At 42.4% G+C, this 23,798-nt stretch overlaps 1 protein-coding gene across 1 annotated transcript; it reads right to left on the bottom strand.

The window, feature by feature from the left end:
- Window positions 1–1,852: 1,852 nt before the first annotated feature.
- LOC113989976 (grpE protein homolog 1, mitochondrial-like) lies at window positions 1,853–20,955 on the bottom strand. Its single transcript, XM_039391135.1, is given in 5 exon segments — window positions 1,853–2,366; window positions 2,369–2,452; window positions 2,454–2,520; window positions 2,522–2,641; window positions 20,666–20,955. Coding segments are annotated over 5 exon segments (975 nt in total). The 3' UTR covers window positions 1,853–1,952.
- Between the last annotated feature and the right edge of the window lie 2,843 nt (window positions 20,956–23,798).

Here is a 23,798-nt window from a genome sequence, read left to right as displayed (position 1 = left end):
CTCTGCATTTGTGTGTGCTGAATGTAGTGAGAGATGGGAAAACCCCTGTTGCTGGTAGGCTCAGTTTTGAAAGAACTCTTATTAAATGAAAACAAATGAATGATTAATGAAAATTAGGATCATTTTCCCGAGAAGACTTTCACCCTGTACTTTCTTGAGGCTTCACATGACAGGGAATCAGTCACCCATTTGCACTTCAAAAAATGGCTTTGGCAAAACATTCCTGATGTAGATAAAAATAATGGCTTTTACAGCTGAAGCTGTAGGACCGTGTTCAAAGGAGAGGTACAGCAAGGCAAGAAATAAATGCAAAGACAGCATCTTCCTGACTTCTAATTTTAATAATTCAAATTGTTCTGTTACTCAATGGAAATTGAAGCTGGAAATGGATATGGTAGCTGCAGACAATGCCATTCAAAGTAAAAATGGGGCAAGTGAGTATCCCTGGGAACATAACGAATGCTGGCAGTGCTGTAGCAGCCTGTCAGGCGAGGTGGCTGGGACAGGCTGGATCGATGCAAGGAACAATTAGATGCCAGCCTCTGAGGAATAGGTAATTAAAAAAGAGATCTGGGAGGTGCAGCCATTCAAATGGCTTTGTTGGTCCTTCAGCCATGATTTAAGGCTTTTATGAAGGTGTTTTCTAGTTCTTTATTATCTAGTCAGCTGAAGCAAGATTAAAACCCAGGCATGCCGTCGATGCTGAACTTGCAAACCCTGCTTTCAGATGTCTATACTAAAGTTCACTGCCTCCCTGACCCCCTAAATGAAAGCTGCTCCCTTCATGGTTTCTGTACAGCTATCACCTGTTCCCATAGTCAGGTTCAGTTGTGCATACTTGTTCTCCTCTAGGCTAGTAATGCCTGCAAGTGAGGCTGTTTAGCCTGAGGGACAGGGACTGAGCAAGCTAGAAAGGGGGTTGCATTGATTTCTGACAAGAAGTTGTGACAATGCAACCAGCCAGCCAGGTTAAATATTAAATTTAATGAGCATTAGAGCAAATGGCAAATGGTAAGTTTGAGATCTGAAGTCATTAGCAAGTCATAAAATAAAATTTTCCTCGGGAACTGCAGCTTTATGGCATTTTGGACATCCACAGAGGGCCAGATGGTGAGTCCTGTGCTTATTCTCTTATTTTACGAGTTCAGTGCTGAAATCAAGAGGGCTGTTGACAAAGCCAAGGTATGACTGAGTGCCAGAGCTGTACTGGCTGGCAGTGCCACTTGGGACACATTTAGCTGCCCCTGTTCCTCAGAGGTGCTGCACTCAGCTGGGTCCCACACCCCAACAGAGATCCCATTGCAGTCTTGAGATGAAGGCAGTCAACTGAGGTACAGGAGGTCATGGTTTGATTTCTGCCAATGCTAGATCTTTCTGCATGCCCCTTCCAAAATGTACTGCACCAGCTTCCTTTTTAAAAATTGAGGCTGGGAAGGAAGGGTTTTAGAAGTTCTTTGATATCACGGTAAAGCTTCCATGTGTACCAGTAGCACATACAATCAAATGCTGATTTTTCAGGGTTGGGTGTTTATTTCTCTCTGGCCAAAACTGAAGATTTTTCTGGATGATTTTCAGCCATCACAGTCATTTCAGAATGAGCAGTGTTTGTACACTGAGCTGAAAGCTATGGGGACACAGATGAAGCAGGGAAAGAAAAGACCGAGCCCTATTCATCTTGGCTATCATATAATCATAGAATAAGCTGAGTTGGAAAGGACCTCTGAGATCATCAAGTCCAACCTTTGATCCACTACTGTCGTGGTTACTAGACCATGGCCCTAAGTGCCACATCCAGTCTCAATATTTAAAAAAACCAAACAACAACAACAAAAAACCCCCCAAAACCATTTAAACCTCTCTGGGAGCAGAGGAACGAGGAAAGCATGGTGTGAGACAAAAACCATCCAGCTGTTTAATAGTTGTATGGCATTTTAAATTCTCAGATTGAGCAGCTAAGGGTCTTTCCCAGCACCCACCAAGGCAGGCTGCAGAGTACTCCCGTGCAGCTCATAACCAGTCTTGGCTACTAATGCAGTGGTGCCAGGCTCCTTCCCTTCCTTGGCAGTATGGAACAATGCTGTGTGTTCACAGGGACCGGACTTGGCTCCGGCAGGAACCCGTCTGAGCAGGCCATGTTTTTTAAACACTTTCTGAATCTGTACTTCTGTCATAACAAGACCTTCATATAAGCTCTTCAAATGAGGATTATCATCCTTAATTTCTTCCTTTGGAACACTTTCTGTTGCTTTCTCCAGTATGTCTGCAACTTCTAGAAAGTCCTTACAGAGGCTCTGGGTCCCGTATAACTTTGCCTCTTCTACCAGTTTCTGGCTTCTTTGCCTCACGTTTTCCACATCTGCCAAGGCACACTTTTGTACTTGTCAGTGACTTCCTTCAGTTGTTCTTCCAGTTTAGTCTTTTCTTCAGCTAACAGTTTTTCAGCAGAGCTGGGTTTCAGCCTTCTGCTCATTTAGGCTCTGACTCTGGTCCTCCTCCAAGTTCTGGCCAGTATTTTCCTGCACAAAGCAGTGGTGGAGAAGTTCTGATGGTGGTGCTGAGCCGTGGGAGCCGTGGGCACAGCACACCCCACATGCACTGTGCCACTGCTGCCAGGGCACCCTCCTGCCTGCTGGGCCTGAGCCTTGGGTGTAGAAATACAATATGGGAGCTCTAAATCCAAGAGATGGTAAAAAATGCTAGAGCCAGCTGGCAGCTCAGGAAGATTCAGGTGGGAAGATTGCACTTGGCTGTGGGTGATGCCATTAATGTTTGCATGTTGGCCTTGCAATCTAAATTCAGAATACCGAGAAGCCCTTGCTAAACCACCTTAGCCACATGTCAAAATTTGTGAAAAGCAAAAAGTTAAGTCTGGATTCACACTTTTTTTTTTTAACTAGTAGCTGTGCGTAAAGGTCTCATGTATTTGGAGCTCATTTACTTTTAGATGTTTCTTATATCCCAAAATCTTCCTTCAGCACTTAACTTTTTGAAAAGAGTGATAGTTCTAGAGAATGTTATTTCTGTGAAAATATGTGAACAAGGAGATGTTTCCAGGAGTTATGGGCTGAAAATTAATACAGTGATGTCAGGTATTAAGACAGGAAGCAAACAGAATAAATACAACTGTAAACAGTAACTCTTTGGTACAGCATTTGCCTAACAGGGCTGCAAGGAGCTGCAGTGCTTCATGATTCTGTAGCTCTTCCTTGCAGCGTGACCTTGAGGCTGCACTGCAGCACTGTGTGAACAGAGCCCAGGAGTTTGGTTACAGCTCCCTCAGACTGAACAAGTTTTGGGCTCACTGTTACCTGTATTAGCATGCTAATTGAGGTTACAATTATCGAGACAACTGCAATATTCCTTCCTGCATTAGGAAGTTTTATAGCTTCCAGTTGCAGGCTGCAGCAATATAATTTTCCCTGAGTATTTCATAAAAGGGACACGAATGCTCTTGGTGATAAAGTAATGTAACAATGCACGTAAGGCAAGCCCTGAGGTAGCTCTATATTGTTTGGGAACAAATATAAGAACCACTTTGGAAAATGATGCATTCTCTGGAACTCATTTTTCATTTTTCTCCATCTGCTGTATTCCCTTCATATTTTCCAAGCCCTCATTTTTTGCCATCCAGAAATAAAGTAGTTTAGACCTATGTTTGTACTCCTAACTTTGAATTTTGAAATGGTGCTATAATGAAGAGGTTAGCAAAATTGATAGAAAGTGTTTCATGGTGAGACCTACAGGCACAGGAAAGAGAATTGATAGTGTAGTGAAAACCTGTAACAATACAGATTTTCAGGAATGGGAAAGAAAAGGTACAGTCAAACTGTGCAGTAGTGTGGCTAATACACTGGAATCTTACCTGCTAAACGAGTAAATCAGGATTTAATACCTTAATTTTGAGTATTCCAAATGTGTTATTGTCAATTTATACATGTAAATGCACCAATAGTGCTGGAAAGCTTTGTGCACAAAATATCTTGGGATTTTGGGAATGTATATAGATACATGTGTATATATGGCATGTATGATTCAGCGTGGTCAGGTTCCCCTCAGTAGAAAGATCACATCAGAATGGGAAGAGGATAGTATTTAGCTCCCTTGAAGATGTTCTGGATTGTGGAATACTTCAGGAATCCCAGTCTTTTACCAGTGGTTGTTTTCACTGCATTTCCATAAGGGGCTCACTCCATCCATGCCCTCCTCCCAACCAGCCCAAACAGAAGAGTCTCTGCAAACCCTGTGGAAACTTCCACAAGCTTCTACCCTTCCCTCTGGATCACACTGAGAGAACTGAATACACTCAAGGGCTCCTGTATGCCTCCTGGATAAAAACCTTCCTGGTAAAAGCTGGGAAGGACTGTCAGGCTCCATCTCAGCTCTCACTGTTAATTATTGAGCCAAGACAAATCGCTGGATTTGTCTTCCCAGCCGTCCTGACAGGACACCTTTTCCACATGTTATGCTACGTGGTATTTCTTGCAGGGTTCCTGCAGTATTCTCTAGGACTGGATTTCTAAATGCTCTTTTGCAGGAGTACTGCAGTGGAAGAAGTGACCTAATGGGATAGATCCCTTTGCAATGTCCATTAACATCTTTTTTTTTTGAAGTTTCTTCATTTCAAGCTTAATGTTTGGAGCATAGGTAATTAAGCAGCAGCACTCCAAATGTGGTACTGGCAGATGTCAGTGACTAACTCTGTCGACGTGATTTGATGGAGGTAGTGGATGGCATTTCCAAGCCTCCCTGCTTTTGGCACAGGTTTGTAAGGAGGAGCTTGGGCAAGCCAGAGAGTAATACTTGGAGGATTATGAGGGGTTAACCTGGACATGGATACTTTTGACTCCTGGGGAATCTGACTGCATCTCCTCGTTTGGACCAGGTTATAGCAGTACAGAGCAGCCAATGTAATTAACTGGTCAAGTTTTTCCTGCTGTTTTACAAAGAGTCAGGGTACCAGTGAATCTACTCATCTCTTGGGAAATTCATAGTGAAAAAATCTGGAGAGAAAGTTGGTTGTTTCAGCAGAAATGGATTTGCAGCTGCTGAGGAGAATCTGATTATGTGCTGCTTTCAAAGAAATGCAATACGTCATTCGCTCCTGGACAGAATGTCTTTTCTGTGACTAAGATTTTCAGACAGCCTGGGATATCTGGGGAATAGAACTGGACTTTTTCTTTATACACTAATGGGTTCTTAAGTTCAAAGCATGTTAGAAGCATGTAGGCATTGGGAAATGTTACAGTTTTCTAATAATTCAGTAAAATATTAAAAATCTCAAGATGGGCTTCTGGCTGGAAAGATGATGTCTGTGCTGACTTGAGATGGTGTTGTTCATCTGCTGAAGTATTGGCTTTATTATCAGCTTGTAATGCAAGAATTAGAATGCTAGTTGCACAGGAGAAATCAACTATAGTTGTCTCATGTCTCGGAGGATGAATTTTCATCTTCAGCTTTGCACACACAAAACTCTTGTTCTACTAATAATTGGAGCATTATGGAAAGAGAGTTGTGTTCACTCATAGAAACGAAGCAAAGCAGTAATGTGGTAGTTTTGGCTGTAATATCAGGTATTTATTGAAAATATTGGTGGCTGGTATCTGTGGGAAGAGTATTGTATTGTCGAAATGCTGGTGGAAAACAGCAAGAGGCATTTTGGCAGAGAAGCTGCACCACGTCCCAGCATGTTGTCCCTGCTGAAGTTTTCAGCCTTTCTCCAGAACTGGCCTCCCAGGAAGCCCAGACTGGCAGTTGAACAGTGATCCTGAGGCAGTTCCTGGGTTGTGCAGAGCTTTCCCACTTAACAAGGTGGTGCCTGGGAAGTTTTACCATCTTCCTGATATCCACAACAGTGGCACCACCAGATCAGTGGCCTGGGTTTGTCCCAGCGTAGACTCTCCTGAGCAAAGCCCCTCCCAGCAGCTGGGGCTCAGGGAGGCGGCGCTGCTTTTCAGGGAGGTCACGCAAAGTGCTCTGCACTGGGAAGCACGTAAGAGCCAGGACTGCCTGAGCTGGAGCCAAGGAAGTGGAGTTCATGGAACAAAAATGCAATTCCCCAGACTGAAATAGCACCAAGTCCTGCAGGATTCTTTGCTGCCATCTGGTTGCTGAGAACACAGAGCAGAGCCTGAATTACACCCCACCCTGGGGAGGAGGCAGCACGGGTGAGCAACTGCATTACATGTGCTGTGAGTGCTTTAACTGTGTCATTCCCTGCTTGCAACTTGAGGAACCCTTAAGTGCATAAGCTTATTGTAGGCATGACTCAAGTGGAAATCACTTCTGGAAGAGCTCTCTCTTCTTCTTGTTATAGCAGTAGAAGCATCACAGGCAAATCCTGAGGAAAATGGAGGAAATGCACCATTAATTTTATCACCAAGGGGAGCTGAGTTTAACTACAGCTTGTCACTGTTTTCAGGACAATACTACATTTATTCTTGCCTAGGGAAGCAGCTGTATAGGTCAGATCTGTCCAAAAGATGCTGTATGTGGTTCAGCCAACATGCACCTTACATCAGCTTTTGCTGAACATTTGGCATAATGAATGAAAAAAACACATTTTTTTTCTATCCAATCCTAATTTCTAATTTGCTTTAAGGGAATGAACCACCTTAATGCTGAAAGTTCCCCATACTCATGCCATTATTCCCTTCTGTGTCTGAACAGATGAGGTTTTTTTTTCTTCTTGTACTCAGAAATGATAACTGAATTTACTGTGATTTTTAATACAACTTGGAGAAAGCGTTTTGGATGACTTTATCCTAGGACATAGGACTTTGATTTGGAGGAGTCATTGTTACTGGAAGCAAGAGTTTACCCACACCTCAGTGAATTGCTTCTATTCAGTGTTGTCCTTAAACCCAAAATGCATGGGACATTCATATGGGATTGCTCTGCATAGGGAGCACTTATTTTTGTGCCAGATGAATTTAAATTTAAATAGTCTGTAGTTTGAAGGATTCCATCAAGTTTCCCTCCCACTTAAATAATTTTTTTATTCAGATGCCTCATTAGATCTCTTTAAAATTGTTGGTTTCCAGTTTGGTGCAATTCTCATTTGCATGAGACTGACCAAATAGACCCTTGAGTGATTTTCTTTATTGCAAAACATAATTGGACACTGTTCACAGAGTATCCTCTGAAACCTCTTTGTGGATGGTGAATCAATGATTTTAACTTGCTTTGCCTGCATAAATCCAGGTAACAACATCTTGTATAGTTCAAGTGTTCTAACTGTTCCCTGGCAGGCAGATTTTAAGCTCGGCTGTGTTCCTTCCCCAGTCCTTCTTCATCTTTTACACAGGTCTGGGAAACCTTCCTGTCCACATCTCCAGTGTGAGCCTCTGCTCAGGGCTGGGCAGCAATGAGAGGGTGCAGTGAAAGCCCCAGTGTAGGTTACGATGCCAGTGAAGGTCTGGCTGAGAAGTGCCCCCACTTGTGTCTCGGCTCACACACACGGCCTGGCTGTGTGAAGCTGTGTGTGAAGCTGCTTGATTTCTCTGAGCTGTGATTTAGCCAGGTTTGCACCATGTCTGATGGGAATCTTAGTAGTGCACAGGAACAATTATGGTTCACTCGGCAGGCCTTGGGAATCTGTTTCGAGTTTCAAACCATTTCATGGCCACATTGAGAGGATGAGAGGGAAGGCAGATGCCTTACTAGCGAGAGAAGGAAGGAAAATACACATTAGTTGAATACTAACAGAATTTTAAGTGGTTTCTTTAGCTGTAAAAGCCTCACCACCCTCACTTCCTGCCCATGCTCACAGTCTTCAGTGTTGCAGAAATACACATCTTGCACCCATTAACAGTTTAGTGATGACTCTGTGCAACTCCCTTTGGAGACAGGGAAAAGAGTGTGGGAGCAGTTTGGAGTCCCAGCATCTGTTATCCCTTCTGCCAAATTGCTGCAGCATGGCAACCAGATGGGAGTTATGCCATTTCTCCTCAAGAATGAACCACCCTTTGAGTAAGGCTTTTCATTAAGGATAAAGTCCTGGAAACTCAGGCACAGCTCTCCCACTGTGCCTGGTGGGGGTTCTTTTGGTTTGGGTTTTTTTGGAATGTCAGTATATTTTGATTAGGGACACTGTATAGTGGAGAGTTAATTTAATAAGGTTTATATTTAAAATAAAATTATTTTAATCTCGTAAGAAATGAAGGAACAGAAGAAATCAAGGGTGTATAGCATATGGTGAACAGGAAAACCAAAACATTATTCTTTGATAAAGGTACTGATGTTTACATCTAGTTTTAGCCACATGCTTTCAGCTTTCCTCATCCATTTCACGTTAGCTCAGGTGAAAATATTTAATTAGTGTTAACATACTTGCCTTATTTTTAAGTGTGGCTAAACGTTTGGGACACACTGTTCAAAACTGCACTGTAATGTAAGGTGTGTACAACTTGTGTACAGCAGTGAAATGCAGAGACACCTTTGGGCATTTAACAGAAACTGTTCTCTCAGCTTGTCCCTGTAATTCTGGTAAGTGCATGTGCAATGGCAAGAAAAAGCATGTAAGTTGTGGACACTTTTCCTTCAGGAGTCTGTCTTTAAATTTCATAATGTGTCTAGATATTAGATTTCTAAAGTCATGCAAATTTAATCCAGGCAGTGATCAACTGCTGTTGCAGGTTTCTTTAAGCATTGAAAGCCATTAGCCTTCAAGATATTTGCAGAGTAATTTCATGTACAGCTTCACATACTTGCAAAACTTTGCCAGCAGTGCACTCTGAGTAATTTCATCCACATCTATATCTGGGCAAACCATTTGCTGAGGTATTTTCTGCCATCTGTGAACATTCATCTGCAGTTTATGTGCCAGATGTGTATTGGCAGCATACATGCTACCAAAACCAAGGATCCAGAACTGTAATAGTAAGCTCAGTGTTGCAAATAGAGAAAACCTTTGCAATCTACATGATTGGTTTGCTAAATGAATGCATTACGTTTACATACAAAGAGCAAAAAAATTCCTTGCTGCTCCCCTTTAAATGTGTGTCTCAAGGAAGCCATTTTCACAGGTGCCCGAGCCACAGCAAATGGGGAATTCTGTTGATCCTAGCTGGTGACAGTTATTTTCCCATGACTTGAATATTCCAGTTGTTCTACTTTGCGTTGTTTAACCTTGGCTGCCTTGGGGAGGATTTCAAAGCCACCGTTGTGGTGTTGGATTTCTCATGGTACCACCGCTGAACCCACTCCCATTTTTTTGGTCAGTGCAGGGGTTAAGGTGACAGCACTCTATAACCCTAATTTAGCACAGCCTCAGAGACAGAGAAGACTGAAACAGAGATTGAGGTAATGCAGCAAGATATATATATCTATCTAGGACAGGGTGTGGTGAGAAATTCTCTGAATGTTCAAGTCGTGTGGGAGGTATGCATACAAATCCACTTAACAGTGGAGTTACTGTGAGGCATATTCTTCCCACACAGTGTATTGGAAGAATTGAGGAGGTGTATTTTAGGAGAGCATAAGATCTGCTAATAAAAGCCTAACCCACAGGCCTGCTAGGAGAGTCAGTTCACGCTGAGCCTTGTGCTCTTGTGGCTAAACTAAGTACCCTGGTATCAACTGTGTCTAAATTTAACTTTGATATCTTTATATTACCCATATCTGTGACTGCAGCAGACATTCCCTAGGGCAGCACTTAAGCTGGTGAGGCCCCCTCATGAGTAGGCATGAGACTTTGCTAATGAGTCCTGAAGCTTCTCGAATTCCTCCTCCAGGAGTTGCTGGCTGTTGTGGGATGTCAGAGGTCTGAAAGGCTGAAATGAGGCCCCGGCTGAAAGGCAAATGCGCTGCCCCAAGGATCAAAGGAAGGCTTTGTGCAGCCCGGGGACCAGCCCCAGCTCAAGCATGACCAGAGTCTTTCTACTCCTCAGTTTCTGTAATCAGGGCTCCATTAGAGTCTTTGTTTGCCTAAGCAGCAGTACTCCTAGATCCTGGTTGTGAGGGCTCTCTAGATGTAGCTGCAGCCATCCTGCCCAAGCTGCCTGCAGCCAGAAATGTGCTTCGGAGGTGGGAACTGTTCTCTCTGTCTTGGTAGACAAAATTATGACAGATGCTACCCACAAACCCTGGGGGAATTAGGGGTGCAGTAAATTGGGCCCTTGCTGAGGTGGGTGTGGTCCTGTTGTAGGGAGCTCTCTCTGCTTCTTACAGTCCTGGTTTTGTGTCACACAGCTTAAATTCAGTCTTTGTTTTCAGGAGTTCTGTAGTCTCTTTGTATGCTCAAGAAGAAGTTCATTCCCCCATTCTGATTTTTCTGGAGGAAGAATCCATAGTTCAGATTCCTGTAGCACAGCCTCTCCTGGGACATGCCATGGAAATCACAGCAAATAATAGGAGAAAGCACTTCTGGGGAACCAGTTTCTCTAGCCAGGCATTGCAAAGTGGTGATGCCCACCCCTTGGACTGGGCTAATTCATGTCCCCGTCACCCAACAAGACACTTTTTATGATTTATGGACACTCATTTCAATGTGTTTAACTAAAATGGATTTTAAAATGAACTTATTACTTACATTTAAAGCAGCTGTTTTAGTCAGAGTAGTTTAGTCATGGCTTATAACCACTTAGTCCTTCTCTGCACACCACCTTTAACCTCTGCTACTTGTGTTTGTAATATGCTTAAACTGCTTTTCATTTTACTGGAATTTATTAAGCTACTCGTATAGGCATTTTTAAATTATGACCTGATTCTTTGAAGTCACCCTACCTGGTATTTTAAATATCAGCTCTAGAACTCCTTTTAGTGTATAAGATGTTATTTCTATTTGAATTGTTAAACCCGTAATGCTGAACTTTGTCCATGTGCCAGTTAATTATATTTTTGTGCCGAATGCTCTGCCTTGAGTTGAACAGATGATATGGGAACACTGGCAGTGTGGGGTGCCAGCACCTTCCTGTGTGGGGTGTCCTGAGGCAGAGGATGCTGCACATCACTGTTTGAGGGGCAGATTCTCCCCTCTTCATAAAGGGGAACACACGGCCGGGTTGGCTGAGGCTTTTCCAATGTAATTTGTTTCTGGGGTGGAAACATTTTGATTTTATGGGATTTTATCAGTCAGTTTTTCTATTTCTTTGTATGTTGTGGTAGGGCCAGGCAATACCTGTTCCCTCTACCCATAATTTATAAATGGAAGTTAGTACAGAATTGGAAATAGGAGCACAGCTGCTTTTCCAGTGTGTACGAGAAGCAAATGGTTGTCATAAATAGCTGTGTTTATTTGGCTTTGTCCTGGCTGGTTTAGAATCCATTACTGTTACCTGTCACTCATTTTTCAGTTTTCTGCAAAAAAAATATAAAATTGTAGTTTGGAGGTAAAATAGCACAAAAAAAAAGTAATTTTTGTTGTCAGGTGATAGCATATAACTAACCCAAAACACAGCTGCAAGAAGAAATGACAAATTAAAAATTAGCTACTAGGGATAAAAAAAAAAACCGAGTTCATCTGATGGCAAGGAACGGAAGGACAGTTTCCTAAAATCAGGAAATTAAAAGGAAAAGTAACAGTACTGCACTCTAGCATGAAATGAGGCGTGTGCAGGAACAGCACAGTCAAAAGGAAAGTCAGGCTGAGGAATACCACACACACATGTGTCAGTCTGACTGGTCTTTTTACCTTGCTTTTAATGAAGAGCTGGGCAGCTTGGGGGGGAGGGATTAAAATGCAATTTTTTGGCACTGGCTTTTGAGCCCAGTCAGTAGTGACTGATATTTGTGGTAGCTGTGATGGCAGCCTTTGGATTTTTCTGCAATTACTATGTGATATCCCAGCTATTAACTGACAGAAACCCCTTAAATGTTGGTCCTAGTGAAAAAGGCAAATTAAATACAGTGTCCTTTGAGAGCTGCACCCCAGAATGAGGAATACCTTGAACGCCGGGTTTGGCGTGTGCAGTAACTTAGAGCAGCAGTGGAGTCATCCTAAAACAGCTTCCAACAGTGTGTGTCTTGTCTTAAGCAAATATACTAGTTAGTCAATAAGGTAACAAGAAGGGTTTGTTGAAGAGTTCCTCTTGTTTAGAATAGCTGTAGGTTGCTGCAGTGGTACAAGCCTGAGAATTTTTCTCCAGAGGTACCTGTTAGCAGAGTGTGGCGTTTCTGTACTGGGAATTTGAGTTCCTTTGCTGGATCTCTATCCATCTGTCCTCACAAGTGCCTAACCCACTCGTGCTGAAAGGATGGATCCATTGGCAGGTGATCTAAGCATGAGGCTTAACATGGTGGGAGACCTTGCCTGGATCTGTCAAAAGCAATTTATTTCTTATCCATGGGAAGGTGAGGGCTGATCCTATTTGTATGGAGAAGTTACATCCAAAGAAGACCCAAACAATAGACTCCTAAAAAGTTATTCTTTGTGAAACGAGTCTACACCCACCTTTGTTATTTTCCAGGTAGGATATTCTGCCTGATAAGTGTCACTGAGTTAGAAGAGCTCCAAATGAATATTGCTGCTCTCTGGGAGAGCAGTGCAGGGAAGGATTTGTGCAGATAAACTCCATGCACAAGTAACAGTTGCATAATTTGAAGACTGGTTGATCTTTTCTTGCAGACCTGTGGTTGTTCCATTTGTCCTCGAAGTCACGGACAGGCCAGCTTTAGCAGCCAGCTCTTTTTCAAGGGGAATATGGAGTAGCTGCATGAAAGTAGGAGATTTCAGAGGTGTTGTCCGTGCAAAGTAAAGGATCAGCCAAGAAGTGCTTCTCTGATCTTGAGTGAAAATCTGAAGAAAAGCTCAGACCCTCTAAGTCTGAATATTCAAACTGATTGAATAGTTTAAATGGTCCCAGTGTTAGAGACATTTAATTTTGAATAAGGGCCTGTGTTAAAACACACTTGGAGGAGATACCCTACGAAGACAGAGGAGACTTAGCAGTTCAGAAACAAGTAAATAGTGCACCTCTCTCAGATTAGCCAAGATTTCTGTTTGTTTCACATTAGCAGATAAGGATTAAAGTCTAGTTGCATATCATAAAAAGAATCTGAAGTCATAGTAACTTGTATTAGAGTGGCTGGAGGGGATAGCTGAGGCTGTCATTGCAGCTCCTAAACTGTAGTTGATGGGATGCTGACAGAAGTCTGTAGGTAAAAATTCCTGTGCTGAGTGGTCTGGGAGGTCAGCCTTAGAGGACCTACAGCATGTTACCAAGGTGCTGTCATCCTAAGGAGGCCTATTTATGCTGTAAAAGGAACTACACACTCTTCTCTGCAGGTATAAATTTATACAGCTCTAGTCACATCAAAGGAAGGTTCTGTAACCATTCGAGTCTGGACTTACAGATTGAATAATTGCTGTTTCTTTCTAGTGTGCCATCCATTTCTGTGTCTGAATAACCCTCACAGCTTTAACAAAACAATATTACAGAAAGCAGGAATTACTAAAATTGCCTGGTCTTTTCAATTTTGCCAGTGTCCCTGGTCAGGCTTCAGCTTCAGGACTGTTGATCTGAAACACAGGGATTCCACACATAAGCATTAGTAGGGTACAGTTTTAAAACTGGTCTGTCAGTGTTGCCCTCCACAAGTTGGCACTGGGAGAACCACCCAGACAAACTCAGTTTGTTAAGTGGGAAGCAGGGTTGTCATGCCCCGTGTGAGGGTTCAGTCGTAGTTTTATGCTTAAGTGTACCAGAGACTGTGGTCAAGACACGTATCCTTGTGTCCACTGAGCCATGTAAGATCTCCAGGGCCATTCTCCCATGTGTTGTTGGAAAAACAAGACACTTCGTTTCCAAAAGAATGCTGTATTTTTAAATAATGAAATTGGGAAATAATTTCCAAAACGTTGAACTGAAAACATGCCCGCCTTGGGCCACACAAAGGGCATATTTTTCCCATAGTATTCTCTCCCCTGAAGTAGGAGCAGTAAGCAAATCCTCTTTACCTAAGCCAGAGAAAGGTGGGGAAATGTTGATAGTTTCTACATAAGAGAATCAGAGTAATGTAACATCCTGAGCCTCAGACTGGCATATGTTGGATTGCTGGGTGCTTCCAGAGTCTTACAAGAGCCTGAATTAATTCCTGCAGCTGCTAGGGCAGGGGGTAGCTCCTGTTGTAGGGTGGAGAAAATCATCTGTGGGCAGCAAACACAGGGAGGCTGAACCTGTAACATTGCCATGACAGCTCAGGCTTGTGCAGACACGAGGCTGGGGAAGGGAGACAGGAGGCAGATTTGAATGATGTGAATCAAGGTGAACTTGGAAAGAAAACTACTAGAATATCTGGGTCTTTAATGAAAGTTTTAAGTAGAGATCTATGGACTGCAAATGGAGGGCAGTGCCCTTTTTAGCAAGTGAGACAAGTTCTCCCAAAATCTGAACATGCTGTCATTGCTGTTGGATCCCTCTTAAATTCACAGACTGTGTGGTGTTCTTTGTCAGCCTTTCTAGACATGTAACAATTCATGAAGCACTGTTGGAACAAGAGAGTCACTTCAACCTCTCAACAGTTTCTGATTAAAAACAAAAGAAGGTGCAGAAGGTCTGAGACTGGATTTTCTTAAGCATGAGTGTTGCTGAAGCCAAATAAACACTCGAGGCCCTAATAGGATTTTAAGCAGAAAATCTGAACTAGAGCAGCTTCAATGGACAGTTAGATTTGATAAATCTCTGGACAGCAATAGCTGCCTTGGATTTGGTCTGGGTACCATGCTGCTCTCTATTACCAGTCGTATTTCCTCAAAAAGTGTACTCTAATTAGCTGGTCAGAACAAACTGCATGATCCAAACTTGGTGTTAAAAGTTTGTGTTGAGCTTTAAGTCTGTACAAATACGCTTTGGGTTGGAACCCAGATTTATCTTCAGAAGCGTTGATCTGTGAGAGCAAATGGTTGCTTTCAAGGAAGGACACATTTCAAGACAAAAAAATGTCATGTTGTAGGACAGTAATTATTCACTTAATTTTTCAATGCCTAAACACACCTATATATGCTTGTGAATAATAGTACTTTTTCTGGGAGGTTATTTGATTATTTGTATTAGTTTGCTGTCCAGAGAAATCATTGTATTCCTGGTAAATGTGCCGTTTCCCTTCACAATCTATGTAAAACCAATTAGCAGAAAACACATCAGTAGAACAAAATGTGAACAGACATGTTTCAAGGGGGCAGTGTGAAGATAGATCTCCATAATATTGCTTTCACTGGAAGGAGGTTTTTGGAAAAGAATAAATATGTGAGTGAGAATAATGATGGAAGATTAGGAAGAACTTAAGATGTCCCTTGGGAGGGGATAAGAGATAAGGACTGTTATAGGGAGGAAAGAAATGCATCCATTGCAGAGAAAATTGGCAGCTAGGAAGAGATAGCAAAGTGAGATTTGCAGTATGTAAGTGGGCTTAGAGGAGTAATGGACAAGGTGAACTGTAGAAAAGAGTTCCTGGAAATAAAGGTAGATTTCAGTCTGGATAGCAGCTGCTCTCCAAACCTCAGAAGGCTGATGTTCAAAAACTGTAAATGATTGAGGTTGCTACATATTAAAACTGATCCACGTTAACCGTATTAAATGGTGTGTTGAAAGTCACTTTAAGAGTATTCTAAATAAGCTAAGAGATTAAAGGAGACCCGCTGGCTGGATCCTTAAATCTTGGAACTGTTTGTAGTTCTGAAAACAAGTTATGTTTGGGACCCTGAGCTTCTAAGTGGCTTACAGCTACTTCTCATGTAGGAAGATGGTGTTGTGCCTCCCCTTCTCTGAATGCAACAAAGTGCTTTAGTTTGTTTCTTCGAAGATGGGGCCTCAAATGACCTCTACAGACATCTGACTGTGTCACACTGAAAGCCCCCCCCCTGCCCTCACCGTGCCCTTCCTTACACTCTCCCTAAGTACCTGGGTATGGGCTAAGAAAACTGCCTGGGCCAAAGTGCTGGATACGTGGTGTTTGAGAGGATGTGCAGGAGTGCAGGTTTATCTCCCCTCCTCTCCCTCAAGCAGTGCACTTATTGGGAAGCTCTGACAGCCATTCATTATTCATCAGCTGTCTTCCTCCCCGGCTCTCCGAGCACAGCTGGGATGTGGAAGAGCAGCCTTGTGGAGATGGATACTAGATTATGCAAGGGAATTATCTGCTCCAGTAAAGGTCTGGTTTCCAGGGCTTCTGGCATAACTAAGCAAAAAAAAAAAAGTGCAAATGTAGGGACAGAGTGTTATACCTGAAAAAATTAAGATGTTACTGCAATGAGTAACTCATTCCTGTAGAACCAAATCCAAGGTAGATTTTGCTAAGGCATTCTAAAGTGGATGAGCTTTCTTCTTGGTTTGGGAGCTGCCTTAGATGCACAGAACACCAGGAGTTCCAGCCTGTTTCCCCGAAGCTGGGTGGCTGTGGAGCAGGTGAGCTGTCAGATGCTGGCTTTGTGTAGTGCAGGTGTCAGATCAGGGGACCTGCAAGTGCCACCTGTCTGCTGTTTATCTTAAAGTTAGACAAAAAGCTATCCAGCTTTCACCCCATAGTGCCAACCTGAAAATGCCTTTTTGGAGAAGAAAATAAAGGAATTGTGACTGGATCCTTTGGCTTATATGTAAAGTAAACACTTAAGAGGTTTGGTGCAGTGGTGAATTTACCTACTTTCTAAGGGTATCCCCATTCAGGGATGCTCAGTAGTCCCCTCTAGACCCTTCAAACGACCAGATAAGCTTCTACCTTACAAAGCAATCTCCTCCAGCTTCTCTGGTTTCCTGCAGGGACAAGCATAGCATTTCAGGACCTTCTGCCCCATGTTCTGTATGTAGGGCCTTAAACCCAAAACCATAAAAAAAAGATTGTGCTGTGCATGTAATTTGCCTTGTCTGCCTCAGGCATCAAATATCCCACGTGCAGATCAATGGCTGAAGTAGTTGGTAGTTGTGCAGGAGATTGGAAGAGCTGCATGTACTGAATGTACTGAAACAATTTTGACTTAATCACGTTTTCAGCCTTGAAGCAAGAGGGCACCAAGTCTGTGATTAGCTACAAAACGAGTGCTGTCTGTCAAAGTGTTTGAAGTCCATGTCACACAGCTTTGTGGCATGAACTGTGTGATTAATATTGAGCTCACTTGATGGCCTGAGAGCTTCCCACCACCCCTACAAACAATGTAGACCTGCAGTGCAGAAATTCATTGGTGTTTGGATGTGACTGGTGTAAAAATAACACCATAAAATAAAACAGCAAGAACAGGAATTAAGGTCCAAATCTTTCCTTTTTTAGGGGTGCATTGAGATCTTGCATGAGAGCCAATGACTTCTCTGGATAATGTTCAAGCAGAATTGAATATTTTGATTATATAATCAACTCAGCCTTTAACAGCTGTAACCATCTGCTAAAATGATATTAGTATTTTATGAGAAAGCAACTGCATAAGGAGACTTCAGAATATTTTAAAGCAAGTTTTTAATTTTATTTTTTTTTTAGCTGACCTGTTATTATAACGGTGCTTCCTTTGAGAGACCTTCTAGGCAAGGCTGTCAGCACTTGACTTCTCAGCTACCAGTGCAGCATCCAGCTCAACCTCCATCTTTGGGACAATGGACAAGAAAAGTACAAAGCAGTGATCAGCTTGCCAATTGTTGTGAGTCGTAAATAACTCCTTGTTCTGTTCTCAGCTTTACAGATCTTACCTGGCTGCATGATACTGTACCAAAAGCATAAAAGGTAACTTTTTTTAAAATACCTAATATCTGAATCAGACTCTAGGATGCCAACAAAGCTATTTCACAAGGGAGGATGCTCCTTTCTTTTGTGCTGCTTGAAGTTCATCCCCCTGCTGTGCCGCGTAATGAAATCGTGCAGACTGTGAATGCTGATTTTTGTAAGCCAAGTACAACAAATGGTTGCTGTGCTTTCAATCAGCTGTGAGCTGAGAGGAACCTTGTCACGCTTCATCTTTGGAGGCAGCTAATGGACAATCCAAGCAGGTGTTAATATAACATATTTATATTCATAAACATTAATATGCTAAAGCTATCCACTGAATTAAAAGGAACTCATTGTCCAAGGCTGCCTGAACAGGATGGCCTCAGAAGAATACAAGGTTTTAGGGCAGCTGAAGGGATCTGTACTTTGATTTAGATGCTTTGTTCACATACTGTGGTCAAAATGTTTTAGGGATAGAAAAACCTCAGTCTAAGACACAAGCAAGGAGGGCCTAAAAAGCTTGAAAGGACTTCAGGATAAAGTTATTTTTGCAGATCTGTACAGGGCCAATATCTGTGAAAATAGTGGACATTTGCAGCATACTTTTCTTGGACTGTAGCAGATGTGTCCAGTGAGGGTGAAGTGGCAATCAAGAACCACAGCATCCAAGAAAGCAAAATAATATAGGTGGAAGATATTAGTGGGATGGCACTCCCAGCAGACAGGCAGCTCACTCCCAGGGACAGCCTGAGAATGAGCTGAAGAAGCAATGTCTGAATGATGCTCAGCTGCTGAAAAAAGCTAAGTGCTTCAAAGTTCTGGTTCTGAGATAGCCTAGCATTAGATGAGCTGCTCCATCAAATTCAGGAGTTGCTAGTTTATAGAAACAAATTCAGATTTAAGAGCAAGATATTCAAGGCAAACTTACATCACCGAGATGAAAGGAGGCTGTTTGCTATCCAGGTGAGGTGGCTGCAACCTGAATTTCCCAGGTAAAGTGTGCTCTGCAGTAGAGCACTCCAAAGTAAGTAAATATTCTACTAAAGTAGGAGACCATTTTGTGATTTAAACCAGGCATCAAGGTCCCAACCAGGTGCACTTGCCTTGCAGACCAGAACTGCTGAGGAGCTGATGGGTTCCCCAGCTGTTTGTGTGATAACAGTTTGTTGCTCTTTGCTTACAGGGCAAGCATCATTTAGGATCTAGAAACCCATCCTTGCCCTCTTTGCAGTCAAACTCTGGGTGTGTTTGGCCTGTTGTGTGAAAGCTGATGGCCAGTCCTCCTGCAGTCCTTAGGGGGCTGCTGAGCTGCCTTTGCAGGGTGTTGTGACTGAGAGCTCTTTACAGGCAGGTGTCATCCCCCCTTTGGAGCCTGAGTCAAAGCCAGCTGAAATGCAGGGGCACAGCCTGACTGGAGCTGTGGCTCAGGCACCCTGTGCCACCCCAGATGGTGGGGGGGAGAAATAGAGGCAAACTGAGAGTTTTGAGCAGCTTTTCACATTTCTTTCTTGAAGATGCCAGGGAATAATGACAGTCTAAACCAGCTCCTCTTTCTGCTTGATGTGGATTTAAAAAGAGCTTGTTACTAATGCACTTTTGTGTTTAATGGACTGTGCAAAACTTCTTTTTATTCTAAAAATCTACCTATCCAAAAGGTATGTCTGCATTCTCTAGTTCCAGGAGACAACAACTTCAGAGCAAAGGGGGGAACTCTGCAGATGCCTAAATACCTGAACAGTTTACTCTGATCTGCAGAAGAACTTGAGTCGATTCAATATTTAATTTATAAGTCTAATTTGTCATACGCTGATAGCAAAGTTTATTATGAGTGCCAGTAGTTAATCTTAGGGAATTTACAATCTGTTGAACATAAAAAAAGTTGTAGCACTGATATTTTCAGTGCATCTGGAAACCCTGTGTCCTTGGGAGATACTATGACTTTACAATGGTGAAGCCATAAAATTAGGTATAGTGTATCCAGGCCAGTAATGTTATGTCTTTCTGGATCTCAGAAGTCAGAAAGTTGAAGTCAAATATTTAAAATAAGATTTATGTTTTATCATTATATTTGATCACACTGACTGCCCTTTGTAGAATGTCAGAAGAGTCTCTGCACTTTTTTTATAGTAAAAAAGGCAAATGGAAGTATATTAAAAAACTGAAATTGCAATATATAAAATATATATTTGAGATTTTTCCAACCCAACAAATTCAGCTTTTAATATTTCAAATGAAGTGCATAAACATCTTGCAAAACTAATATTGATAAATATATTAAATTCAAAGTGTAGTTTAGTCACAAACATTTTGATTAATTTTTCAGAAACTTACTTGTGGAGTGGCAAGAACACCTCCCATTCTTGAACAGTCATAGAAAATTAAAGTATCTTCTATGATTGTTTACCTAAAGTTTGTCTATAAGTATTAAAAATTCAGTATGGTGAAGTCACAGTACAAAAACAATTTGAATTTTTTATAGCCTACATAAAAGCCAACTGCAGTTTGTGCTTGACTAGTGTTGAATGAGGCATGAACTGAAATCCAGCTGTGACTGTTCTGATTTTCATTCATGTTAAGTTGCATTAGAGTCCAATTCAAGCAAACCTTCACTGTGTGTCAAGCTGTCCCATCAATCCCGTTGCAGTACACAAGGTAAACACTGCCTGTGCAAAGGTGGCAAAAGCAGACCCTTGTTTCTTTGGAATTGGGCTCCAGGTAGGTGCGTGTCACACAGCTAAAAACCTGCAACCTCAAGAACAGCAGAAGACAGGTGGTCATTTAAATCATAACAAGCAACTGCCAGAACAGCAAATATTTTAAATACATCTGTACTTTAAATTTAAGGAGGTAAGAACAGGTCATGCCATTACACAGCTTTGGCTGTATAGTTCCTCTGGTAGCTGAGAAAATTTCCAGGTGAAGAAAGGATAATCATGGAATCATTTAGGTTGGAAAAGCCACTCTGCCCCCAGGCTGTAACACTGTGTGGGGTTGTTGTGACCCAAGTGCAGGACCCAGCACTTCACCTTGTTGAACCTCATACCATTGACCTTGGACCCATTGATCCGGCCTGTCCAGATCCCTCTGCAGAGTCTTCCTGCTCTCCAACAGATCAACACTCCCACCCAACTTGATGTCATCTGCAAACTGAGTGCCCTTGATCTCCTTGCCTGGATCATGGAGGAGGATGTTACCACAGAACTGGCCCCAGCACTGAGCCCTGGGGTATCTCACTGGTGACCAGCCCCAGCTGGTGTCACTGCAGTCACCACTGTCTGGGCCCAGCCACCCAGACAGGTTTGACCCAGTGAAGGGTGGTCCCGTGCAAGCCATGGGCTGCCACTCCCATTCTCCAGGGGAGTGCTGTGGGAGACACTATCAGAGGCTTTGCTGAAGTCCAAGCAGACACACCCACAGCCTTTTCCTCATCCACTAAAATGGGTCGTCTTGTCATGGAAGGAGATCAGGTTGGTCGAGCAGGACGTGCCTTTCACGAGTCTGTGCTGTCTGGGCCTGCTCCCCTTTTGTCCTGTGCGTGCTGCATGATGCACCCAGGATGATCTGCTCCATGACCTTCCCCAGCACCAGGGTCAGGCTGACAGCCTGTGGTTCCCTGGGTCCTTCCGACCCTTCTTGTAGGTGGGCATCACGTTTGCTGACCTCCAGTCAACTGGGACCTCCCCAGTTAGCCAGGACTGCTGCTAAATGATGGGATGTGGCTTGCCTGTGCTTTAATTTCATGCACTATAAACACAGTCTGCTTGAAGGGAACAGTGCCCTATTTTCCTCTCTGGAAAGGCATTCAGCAGGGGACTGCAAGAAGCATCTCTCTCAATATGGGCTGCACTTCGTGCTCAGCCATGCAATCAGTTCCTGATCTCCTAACGTGGGCATCTAGGGGAAAAACACCAAAGTCGTACCAATTAAATATACAAAGTACATATTTATACTGAAGTGTTTGGCTTTGCTGCCTGTCCACGTGTTCTATAGGTGAAGGTTGACTATAGATGCCACTAATTCAGGCTTCCATGGGCCTATTTAGATTTTTTTTGTCTTAGAACAGCAGTCTTGTGGTACTTGAACATTTCTGTTTGGGACTAAGTATAATTAGCAGGTTGATTAACAGAAAGCAGAACATTCACACCTCACAAAGGTCAGGGCAGGAGCTGTGTTTGATTAGGGATATACAGAACCTGTCATTTCAGTGGGTTGAATGTTGACTTGAAAGCAAACCTCAGTTATCTTAATGTTGACAGTCACTAAGGTCACAACATAATCTATCATTAGAGAGTGCCTTTTTTTGGTAATCATGGCATTTCTCCTGAAGAACTTGGGAAAACCTCTATACTTAGCAATTCCTTTATCTCAGAAATTATAATCTGTTGTTGAAATTGCTTTCCTAGGAGAAGTATCTTCTTGTTTTCTGCTGGTCCCTGTTTGACCAATGAGAATGAAGTACCTTTAACCATATGTTCTTTACTATATATAGTGTGTGTGCATTTTAACATTTTAAATTAACTCATAAAAGTAGTTATAAACCATTTTTTTTCTAAGTCTTTGATAAATCTTTCCAGTGAGTTTCACATTGAAATTTTGTTTAGGTTTTTTTTTTTTTTTGCATTTATGATATCATCCAGTTCCTAGTAAAAGAAAACAGTGGAAAGGAAAACTGCAAAAAAAAGGAGAAAAAATAACCAAGTACGTTGAATGTAAATTTAGACAGCTTCAGAAAGCACAATGTTTTTTGAAAAACATGGAGATTTCAACCAGACTGTTGATTAAAAACTGGGTCAATCATGTTTTTTCATTAAAAATGCAGACATTTGGGTTAGTTCTTATTTTAGCATCAAGCATGTAAATATGCCATTAAGAAACACTTTCAGTCTAGCATCTGAATTTCAAGAAGTAGTACTACTTTCCTGTAATCTGTGGTGAAAATCTTGTGTCTGAGTTTTTTCTCAGGCATCAGTGACATATTTGTACCATTGAATTCCTGGACTTTCCATATTACCTGGCAGGAACATGGAAAGCTCTTCAACAGATGCAGTTTAAATGTGTGACCTTTTCACAAATCTTTTAAGGATTTAAAATTTTTTTTCCCCAACAAAGTTATAAACAATAATAAGAATATTTATGGTTGGCTACTGATATTTTTAAGAGCCTGTTTGAGTTGAGGAGGAAGCAGGATAAGGGAAGGGATTCTGAGCAGAGATCACCAGTGTTGCCAGATACTTCACAAATGTGTTTATGAGCCAGGAAAGAAGCTGCTTCTCTCAAGGCTGAGGGGAATGAATCACTGAAGTGGGAGGTATAGTGCCATCCAAGAAAAGAGAGAATCTATTCTCCTTTGCACCCAGCCAGCTGCTTAATAGATGAAATAACACTTTCAGATGCATTGGTGTGCTGCAAAGCAAGGCAAACATCCTCAGCTCTCCGTGCTCCACTCCATCAGTCCCCGTGGTGCTCAGGCCTGGCTCGGCTCCCCTGGGACGTGCATGGGATGGATGGAGCTGGGACTGTGATTATCCAGCAATCATTTAAAACTTCTCATTGACCCCTTCTCAAAAACTCTTCAGCTTGCACCTTCAGGAGTCAGTGCTGAATCCCCCACTGTTGGTGACCCCCAGTTATTGAGGAGACACTATTATGGTTTTTTCTTCAGCAGCAACAAGGGGAGTCCCTTAGGGCCACTCACACTGTTGAATGAGACACTGTTGTCTGAGGAATGGCTTCTCTTATCACCTCTCCCAGGATTTGGCAATTGGTAATTTTAGGCCTAAAGTGCTGAGTTTTGCATTATGATGTGAAAAAACCCCCATATTTACAGATATTCTTCTGTTGGTTCTGGGTTCCAGGCACGTGAAGGTGTGTTTCCATCTCCAAAGTAAGAACAGTGCTTAAATTTACAACCATTTCTTGCTTTTGCCTTGAACACCTAATAAGCTGTAAAAACGTTCTAGCAAAATGCTTTTATGCAATTTGAAACCTGTAAAACATGCATTTTAGAATGTATTTGCTATTAGTCTTTCTTCCTAGTGTTTGCTTAGGATTTCTCCAAGATTTGGACCTTGGAAGTGAAGAACATGATGTGGTAGCACTCAGTGTCGTTACTGCCTTTCACAGAGGACTTCAGAGCTATTGTAAGGACTGGCAATTAAACCCTCCCTCACCTCCTT

Source organism: Pipra filicauda, unplaced genomic scaffold (genome assembly GCF_003945595.2).
Source record: "Pipra filicauda isolate LSUMZ 115617 unplaced genomic scaffold, ASM394559v2 scaffold90_size2875636_pilon, whole genome shotgun sequence".
Classification (NCBI taxonomy): Eukaryota; Metazoa; Chordata; class Aves; order Passeriformes; family Pipridae; genus Pipra; species Pipra filicauda.
Note: the sequence above shows the minus strand (reverse complement) of the source record. Positions and strands in the feature narration are given on the sequence as shown.